The sequence below is a fragment of the Mollisia scopiformis genome (genome assembly GCF_001500285.1).
Source record: "Mollisia scopiformis unplaced genomic scaffold LY89scaffold_33, whole genome shotgun sequence".
Lineage (NCBI taxonomy): Eukaryota > Fungi > Ascomycota > Leotiomycetes > Helotiales > Mollisiaceae > Mollisia > Mollisia scopiformis.
In genome coordinates, this window is record NW_017263613.1 from 13,087 (window position 1) to 34,182 (window position 21,096).

The window sequence follows — 21,096 nt, forward strand, 5'->3', positions numbered from 1 at the left end:
TTGCGGATCAGGGCGAGGTCGACCATAGCCTGGCGGTAGTCGGACGCCGTCACAGTCAAGTGAGCCTCATCAAACACAATGCGGCCGAGGTCTTGCGTAGCCGCGAGCTTGTGGGCATAGGTCCGGAACTGCTCCGTACAAGCGGCCTCGACGGTTACAAACACTAAGGGGGCGTCTCGCTGCTCGCCAGGCGCCCATACCAAGTGATCGAACCCTAGCTCTCGGACGCGGCGGAGGAGATCCCCTCGTAGAGACACGAGTAGCAGGACTAAGATCGTCACCCTAGCGTTAGCAAGGATGCAAGGCAGCATAAACAGCAGGCTCTTCCCTTCGCTAGTAGCCATAACGACTACTACCTGCTTAGTCTATAACATAACAGTAGTCATAGCCCGCTCCTGGGCTACTGACTTCCATTGCAACGTGTCATCCCGGTAGAGCTTTCTGGCACTCTTTAATAGAGCCGCAGCTAACCACTTCTTCCGCGGCCGGTAGACCCCCATAGCGATCTTCTTAAGCATTTGCGGACCGCCAATATCCTCACCGTCCCGCTTCCTCTTCCTAGCCGGCTCAAGGAGCTAGTCAAGCCCCCACAAGTCCTTCCACAGAGTCGACGCACGCAGGTTCCGGCGGATAAGACCATCCCACACGTTGCTAAAGTTAGCATTGTGCTAGTTGGCATAGGCGCGGTTGACCGTCCGCGTGCTATAGTTCCGCTGCTTGGTCATAACCCGGATGTCAGCCTCGATCTCTTCAGCATCCTCGTCGTTAGCCCCGTCGTCGACCTCAAAGCACCCGACGTTAGCTACAAACTTAGTCTTGACGATATTGACCGTCATCTGCCGCTAGTTGGCGATGTGTAACCGGGGGATGCCAGCCCGAGTACACGACTGCTCCATGCATTACGTGAGCCGGTTGTCAACCCAGACCCTGCCATTTCTCCACCACAGGTAAGGGGATATAACAGCGTGCGGGGCAGACTGGCGGAGGAAGACCTGACGGAGCGGAATGACAGCTACTAAGTAGTCCAGCAAGAGGTCCCCAATAGGCGCAGGCAAGAACCGGATGTTATCCTTGAACTTGCCCGTCTGCTGCTGCCCCTTGTGGTACGTAGTGTGTAGCATGACCAGCCCGTGCTTGAGGTAGACGTTCCGCCGCCGCTAGGTATTACGCCAGGTGACGGAAAAGAGCTCACTCTCGCGCAGCGGCTGGCCAGAGCTCATGTGAATCAAGACCAAGAGCCTTTTCAGGAACTCGTTAGCCACAGCCTCATACCGTTCAATCGCCTTCCCCCGCCAGGCCCTGGCGTCATCAGCAGTAATCTCGAGGAAAGAGTCCCGCAGCGGCTTCGAGTCTTGGATCACAGTTAGCAAAGACTGTGTCAGCGGCTTCAGAAGCTCAACGTTCTCCCGGTGCTGGCCAAAGAACTAGCCAAAGGCATCGGCGTCCAGGTTGTCCTTCAGAGCCCACGCACGCATCCGCGGGAGGCTCTGGGCCCCAAACATCAGCTCGTCGTACAGCAGGTACTAGGCCTGCTAGAAGTCGGAGAGTAAGAGCCGCGGCACGTGATCCATGTGTAAATCAACGTCTCGATAAGTCAGGACCTTCTCGTCCACATCCCACTGTGCTTGGTGCGGCCCAACGACCTCCTTCGAGACAGTAAACAGCCGCAATACTGCTTAATGCGCTCGAGCGTATCACCTAGCTCCGCCTTCTCTAGACAGGCGCTAGCGTGGAAGATGATTAGCTGCACAACCCAGATCACACCAGACAAGCAGCTGTTGTAATTGCCCGGTTCCTTCCAAGTCTTAGTGTACGGCTTGACGCTGAGCATAGCACAGAAGCTAAGCAGTGGGGAGCTATACCGATTGCCTCCAAATTCGTGGCAGATTAGCGCCATTGATAGGACTAATATGACATCTCTCAGCCCAGGCCGGTCCTGCTCGACAGCACTCTGGAAGGCCGCTTCCCACGCCTTTTCCTGGGCACCCGTGAGCTGGATGCTGCTTTCAGGGGTCCGCTGGTCGTCGTCTGCCGTGGTGAAGTGGCCGCCGCAATACGCCACCCGGTAGCAATAAGTCAAAAACTGCTTCCAGTAGCCGAAGTTGGTCTTGCGCGTGTTGGGCTCCTTCTTGGGGTCGAACCCCCGTGCTCTGCCCACAGCGGCAGTATGGAAGCGGCTCAACGCCAGCTACCGTGGCCAGGTCAGCATACAGTCTGGGCCGTCGAAGCACTAGCTGTGTGCCTCTGTAAAGATCTCATCTATAACCTCTAGCATCAGGAACAGCTCGGGCTCGTCGTCGGCATTCTTTGGCACCGCAAAAGAGGCGTGCATCTCGTCCTTCTTTAAGCCCCGTGTATGCTCCTCGATACCTATCCGTCTCAGCCACGGCACCACAGCAGACCGGTGACTATTAAAGCCATGAACGATATTAGCTTTTGCTTTAGCATCCTCCTCCACAATAGCTGCGTCCTTATCAAGCTGCTTAAAGAAGTCTGCCTCCCCCGAATCCAAGTCGTTTGTGCCAGCGGCTGCGGCTCCTATAGCTCCGTTGACGACAAAATACCGGACTAGGCGAGTCTCGGCAAAGAAGGTCTGGAGCTTGCATGGCCGCCAAATGGGACTCTTCTTATGCAGTGCTAGCTTCTGCTAGTGCACCTTGGACACGTGCAGCTAGATGGTCTAGAGGCTCTGCGTAAGGCCTGCTAAGCACGTCACGCACTGGAAGCCGTCTAGGAGCCGCAAACCATCGACGGCCTGGGTTAGCACGGCCACCTGCTCCGGGGGTAGCAGATCATAGCTCTCAAAGAGCTCGACAAGAGCCTTTAGCGGCGCGCCTCGCAGGCAATGCGGCTTCCGCCTGAGGTGTCGAAGCCAGACGTCGCGTCCTGGCCGTAAACAGAACCCGCACTCGGTGCAAAGCAGCACCTACCACTCTGGCCGGTAAATGAAGCCCTCGCTCATAGTCTGTCAATGGCTCGATCCCTCGCTGCCCAGTACGCGTCCACGGCCCTCCTCCTGCCTCGGGGACGCTGTTGGAGGAAACACATAGTGCGGTGCACTTATTGCGGTTCACTGGCCCGTGCCACCCCCCCCCCCCCCCCCTGATCCGGGGTCATTTCGCCTGCGGAGCCGCATAGTGCGCCGCAATAAGTCGAATCGCTAGAGGGAGGGCAGAGAGGTGGCTGTTGTAGTTCCCCGGCTCCATCCACTGGCCCTGGCCCTCCCCGCTACCCCGCACTTTGCGGCTGAGCATAGCGCAGAGGCTGAGGACGGGCGACTTGAAGGGCACGCTGCCGACCGTCTGGCAGATCAGGGCGAGGTAGAGCCGCCGGATGGCATGCTTAAGCGCGAGCAGAGCCTCTTCCGCGTCCTCCAGCTCTAGGGCGTCCATAATCTCGTCCATGGCTCGGACCTGTTGCGTAGTCGGCTGGATGACGTCCTGGGGCAGCTTCTGGTCTGGCTGAGCGCGCGTAAAAGTGGCCCTCTTCGCAGTACACGACTCGGTAGTAGTACGCCAATAGCTGCTTCATGGTCGTGAAGTACTTGGCGAGCGTCGAGGCGTTCTTATAGTAGCGAAAGCCGGTTGCGCTACTCGATGCCCCGGCGTAGAACTCATTGAGGATATTAGCTCGTTGCTGGGTCATCTTGCGGCCTGGAGAGGTGTCGCTACATAGCTGGTAGGCGTCTCGCAAGAGGGCTTCAGCCGCAGCCAGAATCCGGACTAGGTCAGGGTCGAGCCCTTTCCCCTTGGACGGCAGGGCGTACGAGCTCTTGATCTCGGCGTCCTTGAGCGTAGCTAAGTGGGTAGGGAAGTCGGTCCGCTCGAGCCAGGGCACCCGCTCCGACCGGGAGTCCCCAAAACCATAGACGATGCTAGCTCGCTCCTCCAGGTCCCGCTTCGCCTCACTACTATCCTTCTCGAGCTCGCTAAAGAGGGCCGTCTCTTTGTCGGGTGGCGCTTTGTCCGGTGGCGCTTTGTTGCTATTGCTTTCTTTATCTTCGGCTACAATAAAGTAATCGATCTTATTTTTATTAATAAAGTAGCTTTGAAGTAGGCACTTTTGCTATGAAAGCGTAGCTTTGTGCTCGGCAGCGCGCCGCTAGTGTTGGGAGAAGGCATGGCTTTTAATAGCCGCGAGGTTCCGCGTATAGTAGACGCAGCGAAGAGGGTCAATTATGCACGAGTAGCCATAGCTAGCCTGGAGCCCCTGGATCTGGAGGCACGGGCGGCCTGCTCTGGCCTCGGCAGCGAGGGCGTGCTTGTGCTGGCGGAGCTCTTCGACCGTCCGGGGAGCTTGTAGCCGGCGAAGAGCCGGAGGCTGGCCTTGAGGGTCTCCCCTTGCAGCTGGTGTGGAGGGGCACGCAAGTGCGCGGTCTGGGCTGAGGCGGTGGGGATGAGGCAGGTTTCGCAGGCCCGGCACAAGATAACCTGGTGAAAGGGGAGGTAGCGGAAGTCGCTGGCTGCCATTGGGAAGGGGGATTAGGGCGCGGGGGGGGGGGGAGGGAGGGGGAGGAACTTTTATTAGACTCGACTCACTAGACTAGACGGGCGCTCGGACCACACTTTATTTTGGCGGGCGCAGACCCTCGGTAGACTCTACGGAGCGCCCGGCATAAGGGGTAGCTAGCAATTTTAGGTGCTCATGCATTTTAATAACAACAAAACCCGCGGGCTCGTCTTTTGCAGTCATCTCAATCTGTAGCTGAATGCCGAGGAGCCAGAGAAGATTGTCCTTGCGTTTCCAGGTCTTGATGTCGTCGGCCTTGACGACACCCTCCAAGAACTGCCAGCCTAGCCACGTGATATTCAGAATTAACTCTCTGCTGTATCTGCGGTTCCAATAAATGTCACCGTTGTTTCGTAGCATGACCAACATGCGTCTAGCATCGCGAGTTTGAGAGTTTTATTGCTCCAACTCCTCGCTAAACTTACAATCAATCGTCGAGAGTGGAAATCGGGTGCCAATCTTCTTCGTGGAGTCTGCTGGATCTGGTGAGGCATGTGTTCTGCGAATTATACACTTGCCCTAAACTTTTCTAAGATAGGTACCTGCGTGGAGTCCTTGGAATCTTTGCCAGAGATAAATTTGTCAACTGCTCTGGTAGTGAGCCGAAGGACTGATGCAGGGTGTTCGTCTGGGAGAGTGTATGGGTTGCTGTCTGCACTGACACCCCACTTCGCGAGATTTGCCGGATTCCAGAGATCCTTGGCTGAATCAATGAAGCGGATAACCGCGGAAGTCTTCTCGTATGTTGCGAAGAACAGAAGCTGTTGACATGACCAAGAAGATGTCTCCAAGGAAGCTGATTGCTGCATGTCCACCTGTATCTGGATTCTTGGCAACATATGCCTCATCCAGGAAGATTATGTCGAAGCAATTGTGGAGATCAAACGGCAAGGATGGGTCACGAACATCCCATAACGACTAGGCCTCTTCTTCGGTCATTCCTTGGGTCTGCATTCTCCATCTCTTCAACGCACCAGGTCCATGTCGAGCGTCAAATGTGCTCAAAGAGGTGATAAACAACTTTTGATCGACATTTGCGCCTTTGAAGAAGGCATGGTTTCGAGTCAGTTTTCCAACAATCCTGTCCTCATCTGCTGATTTGGATCCGCGCACATCTCCGGAATAAGTATACACCCTGAACTCATCTGAGAAGGCTCGTGCTTCATTGACGTCTTTGGCAACCAAGTCATGCAGGGTGATATACATGCGAGGTTTCTTTGGCAAGAGAAGCTCTGGCTCCAACGGGACTTCGATTTCGGTGAAGAATTGCTCTCCACGCTCATTGATGAATTGTCCTTCGTCATTGACGAGTTCTGCGTTCTCGTAATTCCATACCGCCTCTTGATGTGCCTGCTTGTATGTAGCTGCTTCCTCAGTAAACTCTGCTTCGTCGCGGCGGCCCCGATCTAAGAAAGTCAGTATCGATCCTCGGAACTTCTGATGACGATTTACGGATACCATTAGGCCCAGCATCTGCCATGTCTTGCCAATACCGGTAGCATGTGCAAGCAATGCCCGACGGAACTTCTTTTCTTCAAAAATTGCCAAAGTCGATGCTCGAAAATGGCATCTTTTGCCATGCTTGGGAACGGTGGTGCATCCTCGTCGAGACCGAGGTCTTCACATGCCTTGTTGTATTTCATTGGCTGGTACTGCTTGTATTTCGAAGCGATTCGAGTTGCTGATTGAGTTCTTGCTGTGCGGGAGTTGAATCTGTCAGTGTCAAAACGGGAAGTTTTCTGACAATGGCATCAACTTCGGCTTGCCAGCCTCTCGAAAGTTCTGCAATAGCCTCATCGTCTGCTTCTGGATCGACTGAAGGACCCTTCGTCAGCTTATGCAAGCCGACATTGTCTTTGAAGTGTTCAAGAACGACATGAATGGTCGCGTATTGACCACACTTGGTGCTAACATCGAACGGATTTGCTCGGTTCATATTCGCCTTCATGCGATCCAGTTCGTCGCTCCACACATCTGACTCTCTCAAGTCATCGTCACCCTCAGAATCATCCTCTGAATCATTCTCGGAATCATCACCAGAAGGTTCAGAATCCTTGTCCAGAGCCGATTCGGGACTCTCGCTCCCGAAACGTTGGCCGAATGTCTCTCCTCTTGCACTGGAGCTGAATTGGGTCTTCGTGGTTGTACCAGCGGGAGACGTAAGTCTCGACATTGAAAGGTTCTGCTCAGTTCATACCAGATTGGATACAAGAAGACTGAGTGGGAATACCAGAGTGATTGCGGAACCAATTTGTGAATGGATCAAGCTAGACTGCGAGTCTCAATGTACGTCCGTCGATGTCAGAATGAAATCTCGTGAAATCCTTTCTCCACGGGGTTGATTGAGCTTTCTAGGTGGAGTTTCTCGCAAAAATCTAGCAGCCATTGCTTCCATGTGCCCAGTCATCCATCATTGCGTTTGGAACATGCTGCTCACAGGAATATTTATAGGGAATAAAGTTCGTCTGTTCGCCCAACACAAGTAACTCGATTGTGGGAGAATCAAAACCACACGTCAGCAGTACAGCTTCTAGCCAACACAATCAGGGTCAAGCTATGAGCTTATGTAATAGTACTCAGTGGTACTCCCAGTACTTCACCATCCCTCGTCGAACCAATGTGAAGTACCCGACATTTTAAGGTAATTGGTCCTGTCGACAGATTCGCCGAGCAGGAGATTCGTGGTCTGGAGATACAACGTCTTCCGGATGACTGAGAGTTTTCGCAAGCATCGAAGCAATAAAGAACGAGACAAGTGATATGGAGAAGAGAGACCGTTGAAAAGCATCAATTGAGGGGCCGCTCCTCGCGTCGTTACGTCACAGCCACTTGATGAATTTGTGATAATCATTCTGAGCATGGTCGACCCAAATGAGGATGCTTGAGATCTCGAGATGAGCAAAGTCTCCATCGCTAATGCTTGAGTACAGAGAGCCTCTAGATCTTGTAGAGCGATTGCAGGTTTGCCCGTCTTGTGCTCCTTCGTGAGAATGCTGAACCAATTAAGCTGATCACCAGCCGTCAATGTTTTGTCGTTCTGGAAGAAGAACGCCGTACGTTGATCGTTGGGCAATAGAATGAGAATCTAGTCTATTATTAGCAAATATTTCATGCGAGGGGAACGTAGAGCGACGAACAAGCCGTCGGTAAGTGTGCTTGACGATACAATCTTCTCCGTAATCGACTTCTTCATCTGGCTCGTAATCGCCTAAAGGATCACTCAGAATGAAGTCCTCCTCATCGTAGCCCACGTCATGGGCGATTGTCGCACCGGAAGTGTCGAAAACTGCCTTGATAGTCGAATCCGATTCAATCTTATCCTCTATGATATGATATTCTTCAGAGACCATCTCTTCGCTCTCCGAATTGTACTCTTCTTCGTGATCTGATGGTACGCTGTGGCCGACAACATTGTGCTCGACTTGCCCCAAGTATAGACGTGTTCCAGTCCTCGCGCATGCGTCTCTGAGGTACGTCACTATGTCGACATCTTCGCGTTCTAGAACGTTGCTGCTTATGGCCCCATCGCCATAATCATGCATCAGTACGTGTGCCAGACTTTGCGGCATATTTCTGTCCTCGTTGAGGGCCTTGCTCCATGAGGATAAATATGCTTCGATCTTCGAGGAGGCTCCATCTGGGTCAGGCAGTTTCTTGGGGAAGGTCATTATCTTCGTTCAGAAGGTCATACGTAAGGACTAGTCGTCGTCCGGCAGTCAGCGGCTTCATTTGTTCGATGGCGGTGGAATACCTGTAGTACATGTTAGTCCCCCGACGAAGTATATGACAAGCGCTCACCAAGTCATGTGCGAACAGCCAAATGCTGAATCTTCCGAAACCTTGAAGTTTTTGATTTGACTGCCATGTGTGACTTGGATCTCTCCACCTTCGTGATGCGTAGGAAGTGCAATGCGGAGTGTTCCAAACACGTTGGGTCCCTTGAGCCTAATATCACCGAGAAATTAGATTTGGAGTCAGACAAGCAGCAGAGGTAACGAACGCTTTATTTGGCTCCGAAGCACTTCCTTCCAGGTAGAGAGTAAGCTTGGAAAGCTCAGCTTCGATAATGCACTGTGGATCCAGGCGCAACCCAGTCTTGATTTCAGGCAGAATGGTGTTGAGCAATTCTGTCCAGGCTGGATTCTGCAATTGATAGGCAGAAGCTGGATTCTCAAACACATTTGTGCCGGAGGCAAGATAAATGATTGCCTCCTCATCGCGAACTGAAAGTGGCAATCCAATAGATCCGAGTCTTTCAATTACCAAGCCGGGATTGGGCGCATCTTGTAGTGACTTGAAGATCGCGAATGAGCTTGAGTCTGGGATACTCTCAAGCGCCTTCCCAAGGCCGTATTTGAGTTCCCATCGATCCATAGGTCTGGCTTTACCTTGTCGCTTTTGCGCCTTGATATGCGACCACATGTTGGGCAATGCAAGAGAGTCGTAGACAATGCTACAGCCAAAGCTGGATAACGACAGTTGAAATCAAAGAAAAGTTTCCAGATTGATCGTGATTATCTGCGATTTTGTATGTTGCAAGAAGTGGAAGCAGAATTGGAAAGTGGAAGGGAAACACGCCGTCCCGAATACGCATAGGCGCATCAGCACGTGGATTACGGGTTACTCAAGTACAGCTACTGCTTGAGTGGATGATCTTTAGACTCAGGGGTTTGCTTGTTACCCAAACTTAGCTCTGCCTTATCGTGGAAATCCAACAACAATACTTCTACTCGCTTCTAATCATTTGCTTTTGTTGGCTAATCACCTGCATTTACTTTTGTCTTCTTACCGCAGCAATATTAAGATTCATTTCACATCTTCCTTACTATCTCATTTCATAACTCTTTCTTCTCGCTACCGCTTCCTCTTTTAGCCCGCTTTCACTTGTGTCTAGAGGAAGTATTCCATTATCGCCCACGTATGGTCCGAGGCAAGACATATACCTCAACTCTCCCAAATTCCAATGCACCATTCGAAATACTTATCAACCAAACAAGCTATCCTTATGCCTCTATCCCGTCAAGAATATAGTATGGAGAGCTTCCGCTTAAACCTAAGCTGCAGTCGTAGAGGAACGCGAGGGCGTCGCACTTACAGTGAATGTGAGCCAATTTGTGAATGTGGTATAGATTTGAACATTCCCGCCAGCCGACGTGACATAGAAGCCGCCAATGTTGTCGCAGTAAGTCTGTACCATCTGATTTGCTACATACATATCAGACCAAGCAGTGCAGCCGACCTGAACAGCGCACGCAGCTTCGAGGCCTGCGTCGATGTCAGCGCAAAGGCATGACTGATCTTGTGCGAAGAATTCATTGAATCCTTCGAATGCGTTGGCGATTGCTTTAAGCGCACATGACCCAGAACTCCTTCGACCCTATGAGTACCTAGATTTTACGGACTTGAAATTTGAAGATCACGATAAGAAATTTAGAAATGCGAGATGTGTTTGAACCATAGAGTATATTGAGAAAAGCTAAAATGACGTCCAGATTGAGTTCTCGCCTACCCAATACATGTTGCCCCTTTATTTAAGCGAGGCCTCAAGAAGCCACGCTCAACCCTGCCACTTGACCCTCCCACTCCTGAACAACCCCACCATCCCCATAGGCAGCAACCCCTTCTCAACAATCTGCAACCCCCCAAACTTCTCCCTCATATCCTTCCCATAAAGCTGCGCAACCCACTTCAAATAATCGTCAACCTCCCCATTCGCCGGCGCCATCGCATCTCTCAACGCATCCCAATCCACGTTCTCCGAATCCACGGTCTCGGCTTCGGGGTATTTCAAAAACTCTGTGAAACAGCTTAACAAGTCGCCAGAGTATCCGGAGTAGAATTCCTCTCTGTGGCTTGTGAATTCTTCGAAGCTGATGAACGTCTGATAATCGGCGGGGTAGTAGGAGGGGTCGGAGGTGGTTTGGCGGTATACTTGGCCTTTCTCGAATCTCTCTTTTGCTTTCCGGTATGCTTCTTTTTCTGAGTCCAGGAAGCGATCAAGGAGAGATGAGGGTTGGGAGAGGACCGAGCTTTTGACTTGGAGAAGTGGGATGAATGGATTTTGCAACTCCAGACCTCCAAGTGCAGCAGGGAAGTACAGAAATCCATCAGGGATATCATCAATGTCGAATCTTTTTTTGAGCGTGGCTTTGAGATAAGCCGCAACCTTGGTGTCTTTGAACAATTGTTTCTGGACTCGATTCATTGTTGTCAGAATATCAGTAACGTGTTCGCGTCCAAATGAGTTTGCTGGCTTTCCGAAATTTGTAGAGAAGAATGTCCCAGCGTAGGTATTCCACGCTTGGACCCAGGAGAAGATGCTTTTATTCTTTGACTCCAGTTGGCGTTGGAGTTCCAAGACATGTTTATCAACCATCTCTTGGTCGATCTTGAATCGACCAGTCGCGGGATCTAGGTAGAGGAAGCCCCATCGAATGTCTCCCTTTGGAAGCGAATCGTCGATTGTTGCATCAGCGGATTTGTCGTAGCGAATTCGGACCGTTCCTGTCTTGCTTGGGTTTAAGGTGACGCCCATCACGTCGGAGAATCTTGTAATAGCAGACCAGGCGGAGACCGCTGTAGCATGAGAAGAAGACCAGATCCAAAAGTCATCATGCATACGGTAGAGCTGTGCTCCGTGGGTCTGCTGATTAACAGAATAGTCGAGGCAGAAAAGGATCACCTCTCCACAGACGGCTGAGAGCGCATGGGCACCTGTATTCGAAGTCAAACGTCAGTGTGTTTCTTTCTGGATGAAGAGGCAAGAAGAATGACCAGACAAATTGTATGTCGAAAGGATGGATTCAATTGAAACAGCGACATACCTGGCACACCCCTCTTTCGCTTACGAGTTGGACTATCATCTCCATCTTCAACAAACTTCAGCGGCGCTCCGAGAAATTTGTGAAAGAAGGAGATCCATTTGTCGGATAGCCCGAAGAAAGAGAGAACGGATAAAATAGTTGAGTGAGGTAACGTCGGCGAGAACGAATAGAATTGAGATCTAGCACACGTGAAATCGCCATGAAGTCGAGTATTCATGAGCACTTCAGCCGATAGGAGATGTAGAAGGAATTGTTTGACGTTTGCTGGTTTGTCATTCTCCAAGTCGTACTCCTCGTTGTTATAATTTTGATAATTCCAATTAGGATTTGGCGCAGCAATGCTGTTTGCCTGTGGTGGAGGTGGCGCTTGTTGGGCCATCGCATACGATTGCACCATACTTTGTTGTCGCTGTTGCTGCTGTTGCATTTGAGCCATTGCTTGAATCTGCATCTGCCGTTGAGCATTCGCACTCGCTTGAGCGAATTGGGAGACTTGTCGCCTTTTGGAGCCGAGATCATAGATGGCTTCTTCTTCACCTGGAGCACTAGAGGATCCTTGAAGACCTTGCGGAGAATCTGGAAGCTGGCTCATGAAGAAAATGGACTTGTATATTCCTTGCCGCTTGCTCTGAACGCTTGGTTTCTTCTGCTGGGGTCCAAGGAAGTACTCTCTTCGCTTTCTTGCATCGGTAGCAACTGATTGGCGTAAAGAGGTCCATGCCCCTGAATCAGCAAACTTGACGAATGCTTCCTTGAAAAAGACAGAGAACTTGATGCCAATGTATTGGAGGAAGATAGCTTGAAGAAGTTCTTCATCGATATATACTAGATTCATGGGTCACCGAAACACTTTTATTCACGTCGGGCAGACTCACTATGATATGCACCTGTCACATGCCTCCTCTGCTCAATCGGAACTTCCTGCTCCCAATCCCAGGTCGAGATAGAAGCAAGTCGCATATTGAGAACATCAGCAATCTCGGACAAAATGACCGGGCTTGCAAGAAATTCCTTGAGGACGCCACGCTTCTCATCAGACATAAGACCAGAAGCAAGCAAACCATTGATAGTCCATCTCAAGACACCATCATTGAATTGCCCCGGGGCACGAAGTGAAGTCTCAAATGTTGCGACGCTTCTGCGTAGAGCGTTCAGGGCGGTCAGGGCCAGCTTTTTGTTTCCATCCTCGCCAAAGAGGTTTCGGAGAAACTCTGAAATGGCGATCTGATCGGTCTCGAAGGGTTCGAAGACGGTCTTCTCCCATTCTGCTCGAGATTCCTCTTTTGCTGTACGCTCGACTTTTTCGAAGTCTTCGGAGAGCATGGACATGTCGTCTGGGATATCAGAGGATTTCTCTGCATCGAGCCACTGTTGGATCGAGTTAGTGCTTGTTAATTCTGGAATGATCATGAATATGACTTACTTCGGTCACCAATTTGCCATAGAGAGTAGCATACTCATACTTGAGTGATCTGACCTTCAGCGTCTTGACAAGAGATTTTTCCCAATCAGAAAGCAACGTTGTCGAGATAGAGGGGTCATATTTCGCTTGTTCAAGAAAGAATTCCAAATTCTTGAGCAGGACTTCGAGATGAGGAACTCCATCGACGATCCGGATTGGGCTATTACGTCCGTCTGTCCTCCTAGTTACATTTCTCACAGAGAAACATTTCTTGACGCCGTCGGCAAGTAGTCGCACTCTCTCCAAGTGATTGGACTCTTTTCCGGCAATGCTCAAGTGGAAGGTTTTTTGATCCTCGAAAGCCTTACGTTTCTTGGATAGTTCATTGAGTTTAGTTGTCGTGATTGATTGGAGCGTTTCAGAGAAGACTAGCGACATGTTGCCAGCGTGTATGACGGGGTGTAAATCCGACGAAGGTATACGTTAAAGGAAACACCGGTGGATTGTTTTTGAAGAAAGCAGATGAAGATTTGTGAGAATGGACTACAGAACATTCGAGGAAAAGAGGGCCTTCTTATAGGAAATTCGTCCAGGCAGCGTCCGAGGCTGTTGGTTACACTTCATAAAACCATGGCGAACTACGCCGCCTCGTTGCCGCCTCGATGCCGCCTCAATGCCACCTCGTAAGCGACAACTGCTGTCACATGCGTAAGCACATCACGTGGACATTCACACCCTTTAATCTGGTATATCTTCACAAGGAAGCCGGCCTCAGCTTGAATTTATATCGGAAAGTTACGGAAGTAATACAAAAAGATAAGTTACGCTTAAGCTGATGGAATTTGAGATTTCATGGTTGCTATTTACACGCCAAGTATTACCCACCAATGCCAACTTCACCAAAATTTAGATATCCCGAGGAGGAAGTGGAGTCAATAAAGTATGCATACATTTGAAAAATCCTCGCAAATAAAAACGCGCCATCCCAATGATTTTTGCATCATTTTCACTTGCATCTTCGCACTCCTCGAAAGGGGCAGACAGATCAAATGCTGGGTATCCTGCGTTCATCCTTAAACGCCATTGAAAGATCATCCATCCATTCGCTATGCGCTTTTGATTCAAAGAAAATCCAACGAAAGCCATGTCACCTCAGATCGGACCAAAGTCCATACTGTATCGTGGAAGTTGTTGTTGTTGTTGCTGCTGTTGTCTCGCCATCGATGGTGTTCGCTGTTGCTTCATCCCACCACCCGGCTGTTGCCTCGACATGACTAAGATCTCAAAAGCATCGACCCTGCTCTTCAGATTGGCATTCTCCTTCATGAGGAACTTATTCCGCTTCTCCAGATGCGCAATGTATTCCGTTGCTTTGGAGAGGACCGTCGCCTATTGTGCACTCCCAATCAGCACATGCCCCACCAGTCCGCGGCCATCATGGCCGTCACCTCCCCCAGGTCCAAGTCACGTACCTTGTTCAGCTTGTGCGCCGGCGTCAGTCCCTGGAGATCTTCCTGTATCTCCTCGCCGCGGGAGTTCTTCTTGCTCATGACCCGTAGGCTGGGCACCGAGTCCCGTAGTGCCGCGATCTTGTCGTTGAGATTGGTGCGGTACCGCTTCTCGATCATGTTGTGGGCTGTCTTCTTGACAGGGTGCCCCCGAGTTGGTGGTGGACTGTCCTCCTCGTCGTCGTCCTCAACGCTGGATTTGCGCTTGCGGCTGTTCTCGCATGGCTCGGGTGAGGAAGCAGAGGAGTTGGGTGAGGCGGGGTATTGTTGGGCAGGCATGGCGATGTTGCGAAGCTTGGACTCTTCTTGTGGTGATAGAGCAAAAGATTCTGACCTTCGACCAGCTGAAGGTCTTGTCCAAGATAGTGGTGTGGAGTAGAGGTTCTCGCGAGGTATGTCAGCGAGAGGAGGGGTGATCAGGGCGTTTGGTGTTTGGAAAAGGGGTTCTTCTGTGATGGGATCTTCGCCGAATACAGCCGAGTCTTCGATGTTGATATTTCCAATGCCGCTGCCTTGTAATTCAAGACCTGACATAGAAGGTGAGACAGGCTCGACCTTGAACTCTGGGAAGAAGTCTGAGGTGGGTGATAGGGCTGCGTCTGAGGGATCGTCCCAACGCATCCAATCTTCGTAAGTACCAAAGCTGTCAAGCGATGTAGCTTGATCACGTTTGATAACTGGGTTGAACTCTTCTTTCGGGATAGAGTAGGCTTGTGGGAAAGTAGCAGTGAGTGGAGATGTTGGTGATGGTAGTGTTGAGTCGCAAGAGTCTGAGCTGATGAGAGCTGCGTCGGTGGTATATGGAGTATCCCAATATGTAGTGACGATGCTGTTCTATATAGTATTGTCAGCCCATATCCCCTATGGAATCAGGTGATATGAAAATGTGGTGTGAGGTTGGAGAAAGTAACTCCGGAAAACATCCCGGAGTGGACGAATCAGACGATGGGGATATTTGTTTGCCTGGGTTGGAATCAAGCAACTTACATGAGGTCTCTTCTGCTTAGAGAAGTAATCAACACCAGGGTTCTGACGTACAGTACTGGCCATTTGGAGGAGACTTGATCGTCTAGATTAAGGTTGTGTGAGGTGGTTTTCTTTTGTGTGATGCTTGAAGCTGGAAGGTATCTCAATATATCCTTAAAGTGTTGCTGGTACCGAGGCCGAAAATCTTTCTGCACTAGTAGGAGGATAAGATGCGATTGTAGTGAAGTGGGTATTGTGCAGCGAATTGATGTCTTTGATAGATGACGTGCTGGCGTTATTGGGGCGAGGTCTCTTAAATATCTATGTACAAAGCCGCTGTATCGGCTCCAACGCAGTAGAAATTTTCGGGATCCAGCACCTGGCAGCCAGGTACGACTACGGAGTCACAGGTCTGAGGGATGTTTGGAAGATACAAGCCTGAGGACGAGTTGCGACCGGTTCTTACTCGTATCATACGAGAATCACGGACACATGAGGTGATGTTGAAGGAGAGTGGAGATGAGAGGCTAGAACGTTCAGAGGACACTGAGTAAGAAGGATAATAATAACCTAGGGCTGGGGCGGAGGACTCCGAGGAGGTCGCTTAGAGGTAAGGGAATGGGGGATGGAGGAAAGGAGGAAGAGCTGCCATAAATTCCACCGGCACCAGCAATCGGTATTCAAGGCCACGTCCCCAATCCACATCTTGTGAATATGCAAATACCGTAACCAATGTAAGGCGCATCGCCCAGCAGGAACGCACTGATACGGGACAAGGTTTGCAGCAGAATCGTCATTGGATGCAGTGTAGAGAGTGGGAAATGCATGGCACGAGTGGATGATATTTTGGTTGGAAGAACGCACGAGAAAATGATGGAGTGGGCTGATTTTCCTGATGGTGGATGCATGCGCGTACCAGGGTCTGGGAATGGACGGAGGGGTCCGGAGATTACATGATGAAAGCTGCATAAAGCTTCACGATTGGTTGGTTTCCGGGAAAAGTCCTGCTTATGCAATAATCCATCTTCGATCGTAGCTCGTATATCCTGCATATATCTTCACAAGTTCTATCAAAAATTGCATAATTCCTCTAGCGACCCTTTGTCGTATGCTGAAGCTCTCACCGTCAAAGAGTCGTACTGTCAGCCTTGAATCTGGCCTGTCATTGAGACTCGGCTTGTCTGAACCTGCGCCGTCGTAATGATCGCCGTCCTTACTCTCCGAACGAAACATCTCGTTGAAACTATTGACGCCGAAGATCTCAACAACAATTGCATCTTCAAGAGGCAACTCGAGCCTGCGATATCCCTCTCCTGTGGATTTGCTTTTCTGTTTGCCTTTGCCAATCCAATATATTTCTCTCCCTTCTCTCGCAGCTTCCCCTCCTCGCCGAGCCTCGCATTGGGTGAACCCCGCGTCTGAAAGACCCCTATCCTAGCTTCCCGTTTCTGCCCCTCCATCAATCACCTCAATCCTCAACCACACATTGCAGCCTCGCACTTCTCTTGCATATCTGATTCCATTCCGGTTCGTCAATCCCCTCTTTTGCTAACAGAGAACAGAAGTGTACAGTAGATTCTGGGCGAGTCCGTCACACGGCATTGCCTCCACCAACGTTGGTCGTATGCAGGATGAGAGCACAGCATATGGGAATATTGAATTCCCGCCCAGGGGTTCAGCCCTGTGATCGAGGCCTCTACTGTACAAGGGCGAAAATTCCGCAAACGCAAGTTGTGTACAGTAATGTTGGAGATGGAGATCTCCATGACGAGCATTTCTTTGAGATCTTGTGTTACACTGAACTGTTTGTGGAGTACGGCATAATATCTTATCTTGAATTCCAGATCCTGCAGTTTTCCGTTTCTTGAGAGCTTTTGAGCGGAAATGTTTGGTTGAGGAGAGTTTGCTCTACATGGTCATGTCCCTCCATCGTCAGCGTACTTGACTGGATCTGCCTCGTGAACAGAAATGCCGCAAAAATAATTGCCAACAGTCTGCTTAAATTTGCAAACAGAAGCCTAGAGTTCTTGCCACCACGACTTCTCAGTTCCACTCCAACATCCCGATCCGATTGCCTTCATGTCTCAGCAACCTTCCTCTACAATTACACCACCGAAACTCTTCAGCCGTAAGCAAAATTATCTTCACCTCAATTCGTCCCTTCACTTCCTTTCTTGTCCCCATCCCATCCATCTCCCCATTGGCTATCTCCCTCCTCCCTCCTCCCTCCATCCCGCACGTGCCGAGCCCACAAACTCCCACAATCACGCCACGGTCTAGACCACGCTCCCACAATCGGCCCACGACACGCGATTATCTGCACCATGTCTAGAGATCCCAAACTCCAGCGCGGCGGCTTCACGATGCGCGCGCGTTTGGGATTGTTGATGTCGGAGACCGAAGGAATGGACGTGACGTGAGAGGGAGGAAATCGGGGAGGAGAGCGGATTTATGGATGCGAGAACTTGGGAGTTTCGTGATAGATCGTTTGGGGGATTCTTTCTTGCTTCTGTTCTACTATATCTTTATTCTCGGGTATTCGAAGTCGTTTGGAACTTCAGATGTACGCTGCTCTCATCTCTCCATCTCTGCGGCCCCGTTTGCTGCTGTCTGTTTGAAGCCTTAAGCTCGTGGGGAAAAGGTATCCCGCACCTACCCGCACACGATAATTACTCGGGCAGACTCTGGATCCACGTGCCTCACACCGACCCCTTTCCTGTTTGCTCTGTTGGGTACGAAGTAATCCCGTACACATGCACGGAAGTCCGCCCGCAGGTAAGCTGCGGCTCAATCGGGAATGCCAATACAGGAATCTGTTCTTCCCGGCAAATGATGCAAAGCTGCATCAAGTCAAAGTTTCCTTCGCGTGGCTCTCGTGGCCATCTACATTTTTCCATTACCCTCGTCCGGCTGTTTCCTAGTGCCCCTTTATCATGAGACATAGCCGGCTGTGTTGACACCGAGTTCGAGTAGTAGATATTATTTCCTTTCCCGGCCGGCCGGGTATGACTCTTTGACAGCGCCGAGTGCCGGCGGCGACGTGTCCTGGGTCTTGTCCGGGGTATTTGATATTGGGATTATGTATTTGCAGAAGAGACAGTATCTCGTGACATGTTCTCACGAGCGTCGTTCACTCTCAATCCAGGACTGTGAATCCTGACTTCTTCAAGTCCAAGCCAATCTCCAACAGTGGTCGTCCTTGCAGAGGAAATGGCCAGAACAAAGGATTTGCACCGTCTACGACAGGTCCGATCCCGGTAACCATATCGAAGCTAGAGATGTTTGGACAGAAGAGGTTCAGGGAGGTTGATTTCGGTTGACAGATGGTCTTCTCGTCTTCTCCGCCATCTTCGAGAACATCTCCAATTTTCCAGTGGCGAATTAAGAAGTGGAGGACTTCGAGAGCCCGGTTTGCGAAACCATGGCATCCTGCCATCTCTTTGAGATCCGCAATACCTTGTCTGAGCCTCTCAGGCCCAGCTCTAGAGTTGCCGTATCCAATAAGGTGTGCAATGCTTGACGCGAGTACGAAATAGGGTACAAATGAAGGTGTTCGTCGTAGGGTATACAGCTTTGAATAGGAGTTGACGAGTGTTGTGATTGCATCTGCTGCTTGCATGCACATATCTCTTGGCGACACACTAGATCCAGTGATATCCAATTTGATGAACGGTCGAAAGAGAAGTAAGATAGCGCAGTGGTAGTACATGCTGTCTAATATCAGCTTCCACATAGGTACAGATCGTCATGGTCCTTACTGGGCAAAGAGAACAGCTGGAGTGAAATTGTGACCGAGTCGTAAGGTCGTTGGTATCGCTTCGTACCAGCGAAGATAGCTAGTATAGCTTTCCATTAATGACTTGCTGGTGACGCTGGCTCCTGGGGCATATAATGTATACAACGAATTGTGAACGATTTCTGAAAGCTCGCAGAAGGTTTTGAAGACGCTACGGACGTTTGACGGTTGCGTGCATGGCTTCTCCAGCGGTGCTCCTATATAAATATGAGAAGAAGTCATTGGTGAGAGAGTATGACTGACCATCGTCGGTATATGGAACCCAAGATGATGATTCAACGTGCTCAACAAGTGCTGGTTTCGTCACTAGTTTGAGATCTCGAGAGAAGTGTGGAAGACGACCAATACTGAGAGACCATGCCCTGATTGGTTAGTGAGAAAAGACAAATGAGAGGAGGTGCTTACTGATCAAGAGAAAATGCTCCCCAAAATGTTGCAGATCGTACTGCATGTTCTACTTCAGCTTCCTCTCCTTCTCCCACCTGAACATCCTTGTGTAGACCCATCTCAACTGCCAGACGAATGGATTGGCCTGAGAGATACAAACTCTGACTTGAACGACCACAACTTGCTTCTCGGATAGACATCAAACCAAGTGCCTGTACTGTTGTCAAGATGTGGCGATCATCCTCGGCTTCGAGTATCCTTGTCGCTTCAGCAAAGAAGTGATCTCCTGCAGTGTTGCTATCATTTGGATTTGTCCGAGCATTGGGTTGGTTGGAAAATCTACAGCCAAGGGCAAGTACGGCATTCACAAGCAGCGAAGAACAATGTTTTTGACTACCTCTTTCAAAATCGTCCAGGAAATGTTCCTTGCTCAATGAAGCGAATGTAGGATATTCCCAGCAGAAGTAAAGTGCCATCAAATGCTCGACAAATGCAGCATCGTTGGTAACTGTAGTCCAAGATTGGTTGTGTCGTGGATGATCTTGACTTTCCTCAGTTCCAAAGCTGTTCCCCAATATCGTCGCTTGACCTTCTCCTCGAGCTAGTCTCGTTGCACTATCCGGAGTTGACGTTGGTGATTGATGATGCCAGGTTCCAACCAATGGGTATTGTACATCTTGTATATCCTGCATCATGTCCGAATCCCAAACCATCATATCTTCATCCTTGATAGTTGCCTCTGAGAAAGTCGACGAGCCTCCAGCACCCCAAGTTTGCCATCCAGCTCCTTCCTGTTGAGTATGCTGGTGGAGGTTGCTGTCTCCGAAGCTTGATTGTGATAGAGCTGAACTAGCACTACTCCTTGCCGCTCTCATGACACTCTCAACTGCTTGCTGGCCGCTGAGATTTTCGAATGTGGTCGATTTCTCACCAAAAATCGCAGGACCAGACTTGTCCAAGCCTAGCTTCCGATATATCTCCTCTTGCGTCTTCCCATCCTTGAGTTGTTGTAGAACCAGTTCCGAGGTGTGATTGGAGACCAAAGCCGCGATGATCTGTTCGGTTTGATATTGTTGGGCTCGCAAAGAATCAATCTCACTTCTCATATTCTCCTTCGACTGTCGAATTGGAATCTCGTAGACGCAACTGACACCTTGGGTTTCGCATCTGCCACATGGGTTCTGACCGTCGCACTAGAAGGTAGATATTAGTTGGGGAATGTTTGAGCTTAAGAATAGGTATTTACCTTTGCTCTCTTCTTACGACATTCAGTGCATGCATTTTGAGTCACGGCTCCCAACCCTCGACGTCTCTTCGGATTAGCCGCTCCCGCCACCTCCATCTTCGTCTTTCGTGATGGTAATTGTTTGATTCGGTAGTTTCGAAGAGGACATTCTCTAGAATGGCAGATCGCGAGGGAGGGAATAGATGGCGTTATATGGCACGAGATAGATTGTGGGAATTCTAGATGTTTCGGGTCGGTGCTCGAATGCGACAGACTCGAATATTGCAGAGTGATAAGTGCCTTGCAGGTCAAATATGACGTATTTTAGGGTCTTTCTGTGGAACAAACAGGATACACATGCAGAGTGACAGAGGGTGCAGAGTGTGCTGTTACTGGTTGGTGGCGGATCAGCTCATTGTGTGGTTGTGATTGCTTGTGGTTCAACCACTTTGGGCCAACGAAGCAGAATGGCGAATGGC

The 21,096-nt window shown here is 50.2% G+C and overlaps 9 protein-coding genes across 9 annotated transcripts; 1 reads left to right on the plus strand and 8 right to left on the minus strand.

Moving 5' to 3' along the window:
* Positions 1-621: 621 nt before the first annotated feature.
* On the minus strand, positions 622-1,258 carry LY89DRAFT_336049 (uncharacterized protein). Its single transcript, XM_018206823.1, has one exon. It carries the CDS (start codon positions 1,119-1,121, stop codon positions 900-902), a length of 222 nt encoding a protein of 73 aa, XP_018062499.1. The 5' UTR covers positions 1,122-1,258; the 3' UTR covers positions 622-899.
* A 336-nt stretch (positions 1,259-1,594) lies between these two features.
* LY89DRAFT_764883 (uncharacterized protein) lies at positions 1,595-2,962 on the minus strand (the record flags this gene model as incomplete). Its single annotated transcript, XM_018221650.1, has 4 exons — positions 1,595-2,188; positions 2,267-2,621; positions 2,721-2,858; positions 2,931-2,962. 4 exons carry the CDS (start codon positions 2,960-2,962, stop codon positions 1,595-1,597), a joined length of 1,119 nt encoding a protein of 372 aa, XP_018062500.1.
* Positions 2,963-5,427: 2,465 nt separating this feature from the next.
* LY89DRAFT_741990 (uncharacterized protein) lies at positions 5,428-5,989 on the minus strand (the record flags this gene model as incomplete). The annotated part of the gene is made up of 2 exons (XM_018220778.1): positions 5,428-5,915; positions 5,962-5,989. The coding sequence occupies 2 exons, from the start codon at positions 5,987-5,989 to the stop codon at positions 5,428-5,430; spliced, it is 516 nt and encodes a 171-aa protein (XP_018062501.1).
* Positions 5,990-6,148: 159 nt separating this feature from the next.
* Positions 6,149-6,682, minus strand: LY89DRAFT_741991 (uncharacterized protein; the record flags this gene model as incomplete). The annotated part of the gene is made up of 1 exon (XM_018220779.1): positions 6,149-6,682. The coding sequence occupies one exon, from the start codon at positions 6,680-6,682 to the stop codon at positions 6,149-6,151; it is 534 nt and encodes a 177-aa protein (XP_018062502.1).
* A 423-nt stretch (positions 6,683-7,105) lies between these two features.
* On the minus strand, positions 7,106-8,931 carry LY89DRAFT_677038 (uncharacterized protein; the record flags this gene model as incomplete). Its single annotated transcript, XM_018213648.1, has 5 exons — positions 7,106-7,594; positions 7,647-8,082; positions 8,201-8,260; positions 8,308-8,454; positions 8,510-8,931. The coding sequence occupies 5 exons, from the start codon at positions 8,929-8,931 to the stop codon at positions 7,106-7,108; spliced, it is 1,554 nt and encodes a 517-aa protein (XP_018062503.1).
* Positions 8,932-9,960: 1,029 nt separating this feature from the next.
* Positions 9,961-13,462, minus strand: LY89DRAFT_629916 (uncharacterized protein). The gene is made up of 4 exons (XM_018211225.1): positions 12,757-13,462; positions 12,209-12,701; positions 11,334-12,158; positions 9,961-11,223 (listed from the first exon to the last, which is right to left on the minus strand). Exons 1-4 carry the CDS (start codon positions 13,171-13,173, stop codon positions 10,067-10,069), a joined length of 2,892 nt encoding a protein of 963 aa, XP_018062504.1. The 5' UTR covers positions 13,174-13,462; the 3' UTR covers positions 9,961-10,066.
* A 425-nt stretch (positions 13,463-13,887) lies between these two features.
* Positions 13,888-14,864, minus strand: LY89DRAFT_600144 (uncharacterized protein; the record flags this gene model as incomplete). The annotated part of the gene is made up of 2 exons (XM_018210141.1): positions 13,888-14,124; positions 14,208-14,864. The coding sequence occupies 2 exons, from the start codon at positions 14,862-14,864 to the stop codon at positions 13,888-13,890; spliced, it is 894 nt and encodes a 297-aa protein (XP_018062505.1).
* Positions 14,865-17,575: 2,711 nt separating this feature from the next.
* Positions 17,576-18,246, plus strand: LY89DRAFT_336496 (uncharacterized protein). Its single transcript, XM_018206825.1, has 2 exons — positions 17,576-17,850; positions 18,019-18,246. The coding sequence occupies exons 1-2, from the start codon at positions 17,661-17,663 to the stop codon at positions 18,144-18,146; spliced, it is 318 nt and encodes a 105-aa protein (XP_018062506.1). The 5' UTR covers positions 17,576-17,660; the 3' UTR covers positions 18,147-18,246.
* LY89DRAFT_336286 (uncharacterized protein) lies at positions 18,246-21,077 on the minus strand. The gene is made up of 5 exons (XM_018206824.1): positions 20,639-21,077; positions 19,411-20,585; positions 19,249-19,367; positions 18,968-19,202; positions 18,246-18,919 (listed from the first exon to the last, which is right to left on the minus strand). Exons 1-5 carry the CDS (start codon positions 20,732-20,734, stop codon positions 18,346-18,348), a joined length of 2,199 nt encoding a protein of 732 aa, XP_018062507.1. The 5' UTR covers positions 20,735-21,077; the 3' UTR covers positions 18,246-18,345.
* Positions 21,078-21,096: the final 19 nt, after the last annotated feature.